At 37.4% G+C, this 12,314-nt stretch overlaps 2 protein-coding genes across 2 annotated transcripts; one reads left to right on the top strand and one right to left on the bottom strand.

The window, feature by feature from the left end:
- The first annotated feature begins 144 nt into the window (after positions 1-144).
- On the top strand, positions 145-3,274 carry cnpy2 (canopy FGF signaling regulator 2). The gene is made up of 6 exons (XM_053484537.1): positions 145-254; positions 441-553; positions 973-1,088; positions 1,197-1,394; positions 1,605-1,701; positions 2,725-3,274. The coding sequence occupies exons 2-6, from the start codon at positions 448-450 to the stop codon at positions 2,766-2,768; spliced, it is 561 nt and encodes a 186-aa protein (XP_053340512.1). The 5' UTR covers positions 145-254; positions 441-447; the 3' UTR covers positions 2,769-3,274.
- Positions 3,275-3,515: 241 nt separating this feature from the next.
- Positions 3,516-9,033, bottom strand: LOC128511605 (coenzyme Q-binding protein COQ10 homolog A, mitochondrial-like). The gene is made up of 5 exons (XM_053484536.1): positions 8,550-9,033; positions 8,091-8,237; positions 7,000-7,192; positions 6,384-6,485; positions 3,516-4,229 (listed from the first exon to the last, which is right to left on the bottom strand). Exons 1-5 carry the CDS (start codon positions 8,636-8,638, stop codon positions 4,062-4,064), a joined length of 699 nt encoding a protein of 232 aa, XP_053340511.1. The 5' UTR covers positions 8,639-9,033; the 3' UTR covers positions 3,516-4,061.
- Positions 9,034-12,314: the final 3,281 nt, after the last annotated feature.

Genomic DNA, 12,314 nt, shown 5'->3' with positions numbered 1-12,314 from the left:
TAAAAAAAAATCTGATTACTTAAAAAATCCAGAATAAAATAAATACGAAACGAGTATTGATTTTAATTCCTATTTTATTTAAAAATAATAATAATAAGTTAAATGGTATTCGGGGTCCTTCGGCGTTTGGCTCAGGCTCCTCGGCGGGCAGCCCCGGGCCGGGTGTCACGTCATCAGTTGTGTGTTATGGAGCCGCGTGGATGAAGCGCATCTGCAACATTGTAACTGAATATTGAATAACATTCAATAAAAGTGTAAGTTTTTATCTCAGTGTCGAGTTTTACAGAGTGTGTGTTTGACCTAGATGTGAGTTTTGTAGTGTTTGTTCTAGCATGTGAGCTTCGACGTGTGTGTGTGTGTGTGTGAGAGAGAGAGAGAGAGAGAGAAAGAGTGATGGAAGCTGAGATGATGCAGTGTCTCTCTTGTGTTTTCTGGCTCAGGGTGAATATGGCCAAGCTGCTGTGTTTGAGCTCTTTGCTCTGCCTTTTTGCTCTACTGTGCTTCACCGTGCTGGTGCAGGGAGACAGGCTGAGTCAGGACATCAGATGTGGAGGTAAGGGGATGATGAGGATGGAGAGACTCCAGGGCTGAGAGATGTTCTTTCAAAATACATGAAACTTATTTGTCATTGCAACAAGAACAAGAAATTATCTCTGTGTGTGTGCGCGTGCATCAGAACTTGACTGAAGGCGTTGCAATATGTTTGACTCTAATGTAATTATAGAACTTTGTTTTCAGGAAAGTTTTGAAGCTCTTGAACATTTTTTAGATAATCATCTCAAAGAGAACCTGCAGGAGTAGGATTATAACTTATCCTTTTCCCTCCAACATAGTCAGATATAACTTTATTCCTTTAGTAAAATTAATTTTCTTTTTATGCAAAAATAAATAATTACTATATATAATTTTGCTTGTACTTTTTATTTGCATGAGTGTAAGTTCTCAGTGTGTGTTTTCGGTCCTTGTTATTAGCATGCAGAGCATTGGTGGACGAGATGGAGTGGGCCATAGGACAGGTAGACCCCAAGAAAATGATTAAAACCGGTTCATTCAGGATCAATCCGGATGGCACCCAATCTACTAAAGATGTAAAACTAAAGATTGTTTTTCTTTTCTTCCACTTTATTTATTTATTTTTTATTCCACACCTTGTCTGTGTGTTCATATCATCTTTAATGTGTGTGTGTATATCTCAGGTTCCGTATGCACGTTCAGAAGGCCATCTCCTCGAGGTAATGGAGGGGGTGTGTGACAAGATGAAGGATTACGGCGAGACCATGGATCCTACTACGAACCGTAAGATTTATGTGAGGTTCATGGCACGTGAAGGCACGTCCCCTGACATTTCAAACGTCTCATATGACTCGAGAGTCACGGCCAACCTAAAGTTCGCTGTAAGAGTTTTTCTATTTTAAGGTCTTTTTATCTGGTCATTGTAATCAGTACTAACTCTTTTTCCTTTAGTGGTGTCTAATCCGTTCAATCGCCATTTAATATTATTATTATGATGATGATGATTTGTTTGTTCTCACTGAATATCAGTCTGTATTATTAGTAACAATTAAAAGCAGTAAGTCGAGCTGTTTTTTGCTTAATCCGTCCAGTGTGAAACCATCGTGGAGCAGAACGAGGATGAAATCATTGAATTCTTCTCTCATGAGACAGACAATGTTAAAGACAAACTCTGCAGCAAGAGAACAGGTCAGAAGTACTTACTGTATTTTTAATAGCTTGTGTTGTGTTCACAGACCTTACTGGTTTGCAGAAAAACGTCCCTATACACAGAAATGCATTTAAAGTCTCAGGGGTTATGGTTTAATTGTTTCATTAGTAACAAGCATGAGTGTCATTAAACATCAGCAGCCGGGCAGTTCTACTCACTGCCTGGGTCTCTATTTGAGTTACACACAAGCTACGCTCACTAAGTTAGCTTTTCGCTCAATAGGTAGGTTTAATTTGCTGAGTGGGCTTCCTTTCAGAGGTATGTTTTTATTTATTTATTTATTTATTTTATTTATTCCAGCGCCTAGTTCCATGCTAACCTAGTTTGCATTTATTGGGTAAGGTTTTGCTTAGCTTGTCTGCTATTATTCGCCAGGTTGGGTTTTAATTTATTGCTACACTGTTTCAGGAGGTTGGCTTTTGTTCAATTGGTCAGTTTTGATTTTGTTTGTTTTGTTGGTTTGAATGTATTGAATTGGCTTTTGTTTACTTTTGTTCAGATTTTATTTGTTGGATAGGCGTTTATTTGCTGGATGGGTTTTTATTTGAGGTTAAAGATTTTACTTTCTTTCGGCGTCAAGACTTCCACTTTCATTTGACATTATGGTTGTTAAGGCTTTGTTCAAAGTTAAGGCTCGTTTGACATTAAGGTTTTTAGATTTTATTGGATGAACTTTTTTGTTAGCTTTTTGCCTTAGTTCACTTTCATACTCTGTGTCATGGTTGCTCATTAGGCTTATGTTTGTTTTTAGGGACCATTACAACAGGAACAGTTTTAATAAAATCTCTGTCAGCGGCAGGGCTTGTAACTTCAAACTTTACTTTACACAAGCATTAGCTATAATTTGCTTCATGTCGCTGTGGTAATGTCACTAGTAATTCACACTTTTTTGTCATATGAAATACAAGGAAAAACATCAGCTTTAACTTTCCCTGGGACTTGAAGTTCTATATGAATGTCTGATCTGAATTGTTCTAATTTACCATCTGTTATGTTTGCAGATCTGTGTGACCACGCGCTGAAGATACCTCATGATGAGCTTTAACATCGCGTCACACTCTTTCGTCTTCTAACACCACGTCACATGCAGCGGGATTAGATTTTAGCACAGATTAAGTGATGTTCTGGATTTCATTTGAACAGGTTTTAGATTTCAGTGCATTTGATGAAAGGTTTTGTGCAGAGCGTGTGTTTATTTTGAGCGCTGTAAACACACGACTCACGCTGACGCTGGCCTGATCATGATGCTGAAACTGCATCGAAGGGAACATGTGACCATCTACACACAGTCTCCTGCTTTGTGTGTCACACAAAGCCATCCTGAGGAATTACTTGCATTTGATCAATTTCCTTCTCTCCGCATGTCAAACAGCAGTAAAACAGTCGCACACAGGATTTCAGTTTTATTTTTATTACCTGTTATTTAAGGTCACATGTGTCCCTATGTTTGTGAGTTTTTTTCATCTCGAGATCCAAATTTTGTACAACTCAATGCTCTTGTTTCTTGTCTGAACTATTTGTCATGTATTTTTGATAAACATGTTTTCACGAGTGGTTTACGAGTCTTTACTTATTTAACATTCAACTCTGTTTTTAGAGACACTTTACAAAAACATTACACATTCACAGAGGACACAATATGTAACGCTGTCAGCTTCTGATTCATCCAGCACTAAATAAACAACTAGTGATTCAAAATGTTCTGTACACGTGATGTGACATTCAATAGAAGGAGATATAATGTATGTGAAATTCTGAGATTTATCAAAAAAACAGAATGAGTTTAGTCAAATCAAATGTTATTGGTGATGTTTATTTATTATAATGGTCACGTTTCTTTGGAATTATGTGAACCAGGACTGGGCCAGTATGATCAGTACCAGGATAAAGAACATCACAATACACCATACAAGCTTCTGTAAGTTGTGGGTTCTGTGCTTCATGTAAAATTCTACAAGTATTGTGATATGTGTTCTCCATATCCCCCTATTTCATGCTCTTAAAACAGCTCTCGAAACGGAAACAAAATCTTTATCTCTTTCCAAGAAATCACACTTTACAGTAATCACAGCATTCGACAGTACAACATTGGGCGCAATAAATAATGGAACGTTAGCGTTAAAACAGGTGTTCTCATGTATGCTATTAAAAGCATGATATCGCTGCTTTAAAATGAATGATTATTCATTCAAGATAACTACTATTTTGACCAGTCATAATACCTGAGAAGAAATTTAGAAAAACTCCATGAATGCTAAAATGTTTATGCTCTCAGACATTTCCAGGTTTCCAGGTAAAATTGTGACGTGCTTGTGTATCATGGTCGCTGCGTGCTGTTTCACCTATGACGCACTTCATGGAACATGAGTTCTCTGGGGATGCGAGTTTCAGGGCCGTAGAGTTTCCCGGCTCGTTTCTCGAACGCTGCTACCATCTGCTTCACAACCTCGTCAAAGAACACGGTGGCAAGCTGGGAGTGCAGGACCGAGCGGAACTCGAAGGAGATCTACACAAGCAGAAGGGAAATTTGTTCATAAGAGTCTATTTTCAAATAAATTTTCAAACGTTTGATTTGAAGTGGTAAAATGTTCCTGTTCCTTTAAAATCCTGCAGGTGGTGCTCTCTAAAATATTTGTACAGTACAGCATTATGATGGTAGGAGCAAATTATTTGCTTAGATTGTTTAGAATTATGACAAAATCTGAAAAAGGATTTATAGCAAATCGGGATATTTATAAAATTGTGATTCCTTCTTGAATCAATATCTGGGTATCATGATGATATCGTATTGGAAAGTCCCTAGTCCTAACCATGTTACTTTGCTACTGGTGTTGGGGATTATACTCTGATAACGATTAGATCTTGTCACAAAGTGCTACCAGTAAGTTAGGAAATGTTATCTCAGATAAAACTGTATAATTTTTTTTCTGCAGTGCTCTCATCGTTCAAAAATTAAAATTAAAATTTCAAAAAAACTACAGCTGGAGGATTATAAGAAAGTTACGCAGAATGATAAACTATAAATTCTTGGTACTTGTAGGAAATTCTGGCAGGAGAGTAAAACGGCCTGTTTGTATCTAAAAAGAGGCGTGACAGGTTTCCAGAAACAAACGCTAGTTTTGAACAGGTGGGCTGGTGCTTGATGGCTGGCCAGTCTGATACAGTAGGTCTGTCTAGAAAAAAGCAGGATGTGAACCAGGATGTGTAAGAGAGGGAGGGATGGGATTAGGTACTTGTGTGTGAATCATTTTTTATTTATTTTCAAATATCTAATATATAAATAAAAATTAGTTTTTTTTATATATATAATTGATAATTTCAGATATTTTGGATATTTTTTCTTTACCTTTCCTGTATAGTTTCTCTTTTCTGAAACATTCTTTTCTTTTTAAATATTTATTTGCTTTTTTGTTTTTTTGTTTTTCCTCTTCTGTCCCTATACCGGAACAGCCTCATACCAATGTGTGCATGTGGAGTCAATCCCCTGAAAGACTTATAAAAAGGCATGAGCAGGTACTGTGTTTTGTTTAAATTCTAGCGACTGGATTTGTAGTTCACCACAGACCTGTCTGACATTACTATTATACCTATTCCCTTTCCTATTATAGATTAATATTAAGTGAGTAAAATAATTATTTGACCCCCTATAGATTTTGTAAGTTTTTCCACGTACAAAGAAATGAAGGGTCTATCATTTTTCTCCTAGGTTAGAGACAGAATACCAAACAAAAATATTACATATACATATATAGGTAATTTATATTAAATATACATTTAATAAATTGAGTTGCATTTCAGTGAGTAAGGTAAGTATTTGAAGCCCTTTCACCAACAATATTTCTGGCTCCCACAAATTGGTTATGTGCTCATGTGGTACACAGATTAACTTAAGAAGGTGCTTATAACAATGTGTAAATGTGTATAAAAGACACCTGTCCATAGAATCTTCCATTTAAATCTCAAGTACAAAATAACCATCAATCACCCTTAGTTTGGAGCTATATGCAAGATTTCACCTTATGAGGTAAAGATAGTCATTGGAAAAATTAGGAATCAGCTCAGAACTACACAGGAGGAGTTTGTAAATGATCTCAAGGCAGTTGGGTCCACAGTCGCCTAAAAAAACCATTGGTAACACAATACGTGGTGTGGTTTACGCATGGACTGAAATCCTTAAGTGCTCGAAAGGTCCGGATCCTCAAGAAGGTACATGTAACCATTGTATCATGTGCTTTTTCTAGATGTTTGGTTAATATATTGTCTATTCTTTACAATAAACCTATGATATAAATTATAGACCTTCTCCTTCTTTGTCTTTTGGCTGTTCCCTGTCAGGGGTCGCCACAGCGAATCATCTGCCTCCATTTAACCCTATCCCCTGCATCCTCTTCTCTCACACCAACTAACTTAATTTCCTCTCTTACTGCATCCATAAATCTCCTCTTTGGAGACCTCCTGCCTGGCAGTTCCAACCTAAGCATCCTTCTACCGATATATTCACCATCTCTCCTCTGAACATGTCCAAACCACCTCAATCTAGATTAAATAATTATTTTCCCCACTGTAGGTTTTATACGGTCTAAAGTGGCTGGCTTTTCAGCTTTTGGTCCATGCCTGATTTTGTACATCAGTGTACAACCTAAAATCAGAAGGTACTTACAGAAAAATCCACAGTACAGGTCCTGGGATATCCGGGAATGCCTGGGCTGAACCGCCATATTGTCTCTAAGTGGTTGAAAAGTTTCCCATCTGAGCACACGGCCTGAAGAGGAAAACATGTAAGGAGCACACTTCAGCAAACTGCAGGAAAATAACTTTGCTAAACACGACCCAAATAAAGAAGCGCCAAGGATATTAACAAAGCAATCTGTGGTGTGTTTCAGTCCTGTATTTTTTTTTAAAACACACCCTTATTATAAGCTCCAGTGAAGTATGATAGATAAGACGAACCCTTTGGATGGATGAGGGCTTAAATCAACAGAAATCTTAGGCAGAAATCTTTATATGATGCAAATTTAGGTTTGGTTCTTAAACAAAACAGTGGGAAAAAAAGCAATATTTTGACATCATGCTTAATTCTTTTACTAGTAATTGTTAGTAAGATTAAGTTGTGTGGAGACTATGTTTATATTAATCTTTTATTATTTATGAAGGTCAAATAACGTACAGCTACAATGCTACAACTCTAAAAAGGCTTCAGATGCCCTTATGTAGTGGACACTTATGATGTAAAGATGTTAACATGTTTTTTGACTGTGCAAGCTGCATGGACGTACCTTGACGAGATGCGGGCGAACATTGGTGATCATGGATGTGTACTTCTCTACCACTGGAGGAAACCCCACCTCCAGCTGGGCTTTAGCATGGCCTGCTCTCTTCATTACCGTCTGGGACTTTTGACACCACGGAACAAAGTGTTTGTAATCATCTACATTGGCTACGACTTCATACATCTCCTGCATTGAGTATCTGATAAAGAAAACAAACAATAAACAATGAAGCATCAAATGTAGCACTAAACCCAACACTAAAAAATATTAATTAAATCACTTATATACAGTACATATACTGCTATACAAATATCTACATATCTTGATAAGTGCTTGGTTTGAGAGTAACACATGAAGAACTGACATTTTCATAAATTTGTCCAAAACAAGAACTTATACTGTATATTATAAACTTTACCAAAAAGTGGAATAAATCTAGTTCTGACCTGGATGAAGAGGAACACCTTAACATTTATTATTATCTACATTAATTTCGCTTCAAGATAGGCATGAGTTCATTTGATTTCACTAAGCGTTTAAATTATCTTCTGCACACCTATTCAGAATGTTTTTTTGACCATGTTTGTTCTTCGAAGATGATGGGTCACCTCTATCCTTTTTTAATAGGTTTAAAAAAGGTTTTAATAAAACATTTTTCAGTTCTTAAACCAATTTTAGTAGTTTCAGCAATCTCCTTTGTTGTTTTCCTTGCTTGATATAGGCCAATAATTTGACCCTTCCGAAACGGAGCAACATCTTTGCCCTGACCGTAGGAACTTCTGACATGATTGAGTAAGAAATGAGAAGCTATTCACTGCATCAGTTAGGTCTGTTGCGCCTGACCATATTAAGCACTGCAGTAATTATCCAGTGGAAGCCTCTTAACTATTCACTTAGTTAAATCCAGATTGTGACTTTTTTTGGGTTTGGCAGTCTGTATAAAGTACAGCATAGTGCATATATACATTTTAATGCTTTTGTAAATAGATGAAATTGGGTTGTGATAAAGATCAAAAACATGCATGTGCACTTAAATCCCACTGATCAAAAGCATACCAGAGGATTTGTTTATACAGAATGTATGTAATTGCCCAGACCCCATGATGCGCCGCTCTGAGTACTGCTTCCTCTTGTTTGCAAGGTTGATAAAGCTTCGAGTCGGTGCTGCTGAGGCTGACCTTGGGGTCCAGTACTGCGTCCATTGTTGGGGTTTCCTTGGTAAGACTGCACACACTGCAAGGTGCCTATAAACAATAATATATACTATAATATAATATAATATAATATAAGATAAGATATGATATTTTATGATAATAGATTCACATCTATTGTTACTACTGTATTGTTATAAATGCTATATAAAATGCTATGTATCAAGTTATTATAATTATAATAAAATTAATTTATTTAAATTAAAACTTATGTGAGACGTATCACATTAGGAAAAAAAACCTAAAGCATCAAATTTAGATGTGTTTTCTTTGATAGACATTATTTTACTGTATTATTAAGTCCCTCTAACTTAACTCACAGCGCATGCGCAACTCTTCTCTCACCTGACGTGCGCGCAGGAGTCATGCAGTGGTGCTCGCGAGCGCAGTGCCACCCGACTGCACAGTCGGCGCGCGCTCACCCAACCCGCCATTTAATTAAAGTTCCAGTTCCCAAATCGAACATTACTAATACAACACGTCACCGTTATGCTGTGAGATAATTTTAATGAAGCATGAATTAAAATTTACGTAATAACGTACATATCGATGACAAAAAAAACAGCTGTCTACGAGCTAGCAGTCAGCGACCGGTGTAATGCTAACCGCTAGCTAGCATACAGGGTAGAGCCGAATAAACTTTCCGCTCATAGACACCTGAAATTCTTCGTTATCTCGCCTTCTCGATGTCTAAAACGTTTATTGAAGTTTATTTAACCATTACCCGTGTTTTCAACCTTGTCAACTGTATCTCGTCCCACTAAAAACCAGAGGAGAATGCTCAGAAATTGAAAGAACATTCATTTAACAGCGGAACGCTATCAGCAAGGGCCTGTTACGTCATCATTGGGTTGCCAGATTAAACCGGGGATTCCATCCCGGTAATTTTAAATACCGCCCACACAAATACGTAAAATCATGTAATATAATAAGATTACTGTTCGTGGAAGTGAGTTAAAAAGAATACACACGTGGGAACATTTAGGTAAAAGGAAATACAAGCTTCAAAGTGAAAACCGACATCTGAAGAGTCTGTGTAATTAGTTGAGCTGAGGAAAAGGGTTGCCAGATATCCAATAAACAGGAACTTCATTTATATACAGTGGAACCTCGGATTATGAGCACAATTCGTTACGGAAGTGGGCTCGTATTCCAAAACACACGTAAACCAAATTTAATTTTCCCATAAGAAATAATGGAAACTTAAATTATTCGTTATACAGCCCCCAAAAAATAAATACATAAAAATTATTAATACAAAATATTAAGTAAAAATAAAACAAATTAACCTGCACGTTACCTTTCAAAAAAGTAAAAAATAAATACCGTCAGATAAGCGTTTCCCTTTGTGCACAGGCGCTGTGTATGTGTGTGCGTGTGTGTGTGAGGCTAGAGTAAGTGGAGACTCTTGCTTTCAGCCCCTCCTGTCTCCCCCTTCTCATCTTACACATTAAAACTTTTTTCTCTCGTTTTAACACACTTACACAAACATTAATGGAAAGACTGTTGTTCTCCTCTAAATTATTAAAGCTTCTCTGCTTTTTTTATGTTGCTCGCGACAGCGTAACAGCTCGTTAATCCATGCTCGTGTAATGATGAGATGGACAAACTGGTCGATGCCCGTTCTTTAATTTTCTGCAATGTCAGGTTATAGTACAAACTTTTGGGTGGATCCTGCACTTAAATCCAACCAAAAAAACTACTGAAGAACAAAACTCAGGCTCAATATCCTAACTTAAATCTCACATTCGCGTTCACACACACTGGACTGCATTACCCACAATGCATCTCCTGCACTGGACTACACTTCCGTAAACAGCGGTTTACATAAATCAACCTCTCTCTTCCGCTACAGTTTTATCAAAAAAAAAAGGAATAAACATCGCTAAAGACACTCGTGTGAGCGCAAACTAACAGAATTACTGCTGTAAAGTGAAACAAACAAACAAATGACCCAGCACCTTACCTCTGAAAAGATTTGCGACAGAGTTTCTTCGGAGAGCAGAGTGTGTCTCTTGCCTTCATTTCTGTGCGCGCGTGTGTGTGTTTGTGAATGAGGGTTTCACACAGTGTCTAATTACGCTCGCGCGCACACGCACACACACACACACACACAAACACACCGCGATGAGGAATAAAATAAATTTTTAACCCCTGTATTGAGATTTTCTTTTGCCTTACTCGCGCGCACACACGTGTCTTATAAAAAACAGCAGACGCGCTGTACACACGCGCTTCCGAACACATAATAAAATATGTTTCACACACACACGTAGTCACAGTGTTATAGTAAACAGTACACACGTGCACAGATGTTGGTTATACCAGTAAGAGACAAGCACTAAGACCCAGCAGGGGAGACGATTCCGCAGCGCAAGAGAGAGAAAAACTGTTGGCTCAGTTGTGATCACTGGACGCTCGGCGTCAAAACAAGAAGCGCCTGCGTGAAACATGATACTCGGTGCTCATAAACCAAGAAAATGCTTGTTTTTCAAGTTAAATTTAATTTAAAATCTTTGCTCGTTTTGCGGAACACTCGTAAACCGTGTTACTCGTAATCCGAGGTTACACTGTACTGCAGAGGAAAATTATAACATACACTTTATGGACAAAAGAATTTGGCCAAACACATTGAATTTTTTGAAAAGAATTTTGCAAAGACATTGTATCCAAATACATATACTTTAATACGGAGCTGAACAAAAAAGCAGCAAGGTCCCTGTTTTGCTCTAATACCTTCCACTATTCTTGGATGACTGTCCACAAGATTTGTGTTTGTCGGAAAATTTGTACCCAATCAGGGGTCGACTGGCCCACAGCAGCCCACATCAAAATACATTGACTAATTAATGTGGAGATTTTTTTTATTTTAACACCAGCTTATTTTATTTTATTATTATATTTAATTATAATTTATATAAATTATTTGAAGTATCAATAAACATATTTTAGGTCATATTTGTAAAACAAAGAAACAAAGGAAAGAACATTAAAACAAACAACGTATAAAACTATAAAGACAATATTTTAGCTGGTCGGGGGGGGGGGGGGGGGGGGTCATCTGGATCCAGTGTAAGACATCAACACCTCTCCCCTTCTCTACCTGAGCCGAGTGAAAGGGATGCCAATCAAACTGAACAGGTAAGCTGGAATAGAATCAGTATCAGCATTAGCTCGTGCTATTAATTACTATTGACTACCATAATAATTCAAATGAGTAAATAGTTTACTAGCGCGAGCTAATGCATGGACTGGTTCATCATCCCTGACCCTGTGGATCCAGCTTTGCTGTCCCTGACCGTAATGTTAGAGCTGTAACTTCCCCTCATGCCAAAGGTATAATCTGTTAATTTAAAGCATTTCACAGCATCTACTTCTTATTTATTTGCTTAGAGAAATTTGCTATATCAAGAAAGGATCCATATTTCTCACTCTTTAAATTAGAAGTAAAAGGGGGCATGTTTCAGGACACGTATGGTATAGACCAAACTAATTATTACGGAGGGACACAAACATATTACGGAGTGCACACATCGCCGATCAACTCATTTACCTGAGTAGAAAAGCAATGCAATATTATAATTATTAATAATATATATAATATTATTATCCATTTTTATAGCCAGTCCGAGACTGTACCCATTCATTCTGTAGAGAATTTATGAAGTCATAAATAGTTTAGCTACTCCAAGGAAGGTGAAGTCATTACTGGTGACAAGATATGGATTTTATTTCTACGAACCTGAGAGTAAATGGCAAAGTATGGAACGGAAACATCTTCAGTCGCTGAACAAGCAACAGTTTAAAAGTCAACCATCAGCTGGAACATTCATCAATGCTTAAAGGACTGCTATCCAAGGGCTTTGTGATCTCACATGACATAATGTTGACCCTTTGCAAAAACTTCATTTTGAGGTGATAAAGCATATTCCCACAGTCCTGATCCTGCTCCATCTGACTTTCACCTGTTTAGTCCCCTTAAGCAGCCCTATGAAGACGAAGATTCAATTCTGATGAAGAAACGAAGACAGTGGCTCCCAGACAGATTAGTGTTTTTTTACTTAGTACAGGGCAGACATTTACATCTAAAATGTAGGACAGAATCATAAA

Source organism: Clarias gariepinus, chromosome 23, assembly GCF_024256425.1.
Source record: "Clarias gariepinus isolate MV-2021 ecotype Netherlands chromosome 23, CGAR_prim_01v2, whole genome shotgun sequence".
Lineage (NCBI taxonomy): Eukaryota > Metazoa > Chordata > Actinopteri > Siluriformes > Clariidae > Clarias > Clarias gariepinus.
The sequence above is the reverse complement of the archived record's forward strand: the minus strand, read 5'-3'. Positions and strand labels throughout refer to the sequence as shown.

Coding starts and splice junctions, on each gene's coding strand:
- cnpy2 (XM_053484537.1), top strand. CDS start 448: ATGGCCAAGCTGCTGTGTTTGAGCTCTTTGCTCTGCCTTTTTGCTCTA. Junction 554..972: donor TCAGGACATCAGATGTGGAG/GTAAGGGGATGA, acceptor CCTTGTTATTAG/CATGCAGAGCATTGGTGGAC. Junction 1,395..1,604: donor CGGCCAACCTAAAGTTCGCT/GTAAGAGTTTTT, acceptor TAATCCGTCCAG/TGTGAAACCATCGTGGAGCA.
- LOC128511605 (XM_053484536.1), bottom strand. CDS start 8,638: ATGGCGGGTTGGGTGAGCGCGCGCCGACTGTGCAGTCGGGTGGCACTG. Junction 8,238..8,549: donor GACTCCTGCGCGCACGTCAG/GTGAGAGAAGAG, acceptor TATTGTTTATAG/GCACCTTGCAGTGTGTGCAG. Junction 6,486..6,999: donor TTCGCCCGCATCTCGTCAAG/GTACGTCCATGC, acceptor TTTCCTCTTCAG/GCCGTGTGCTCAGATGGGAA.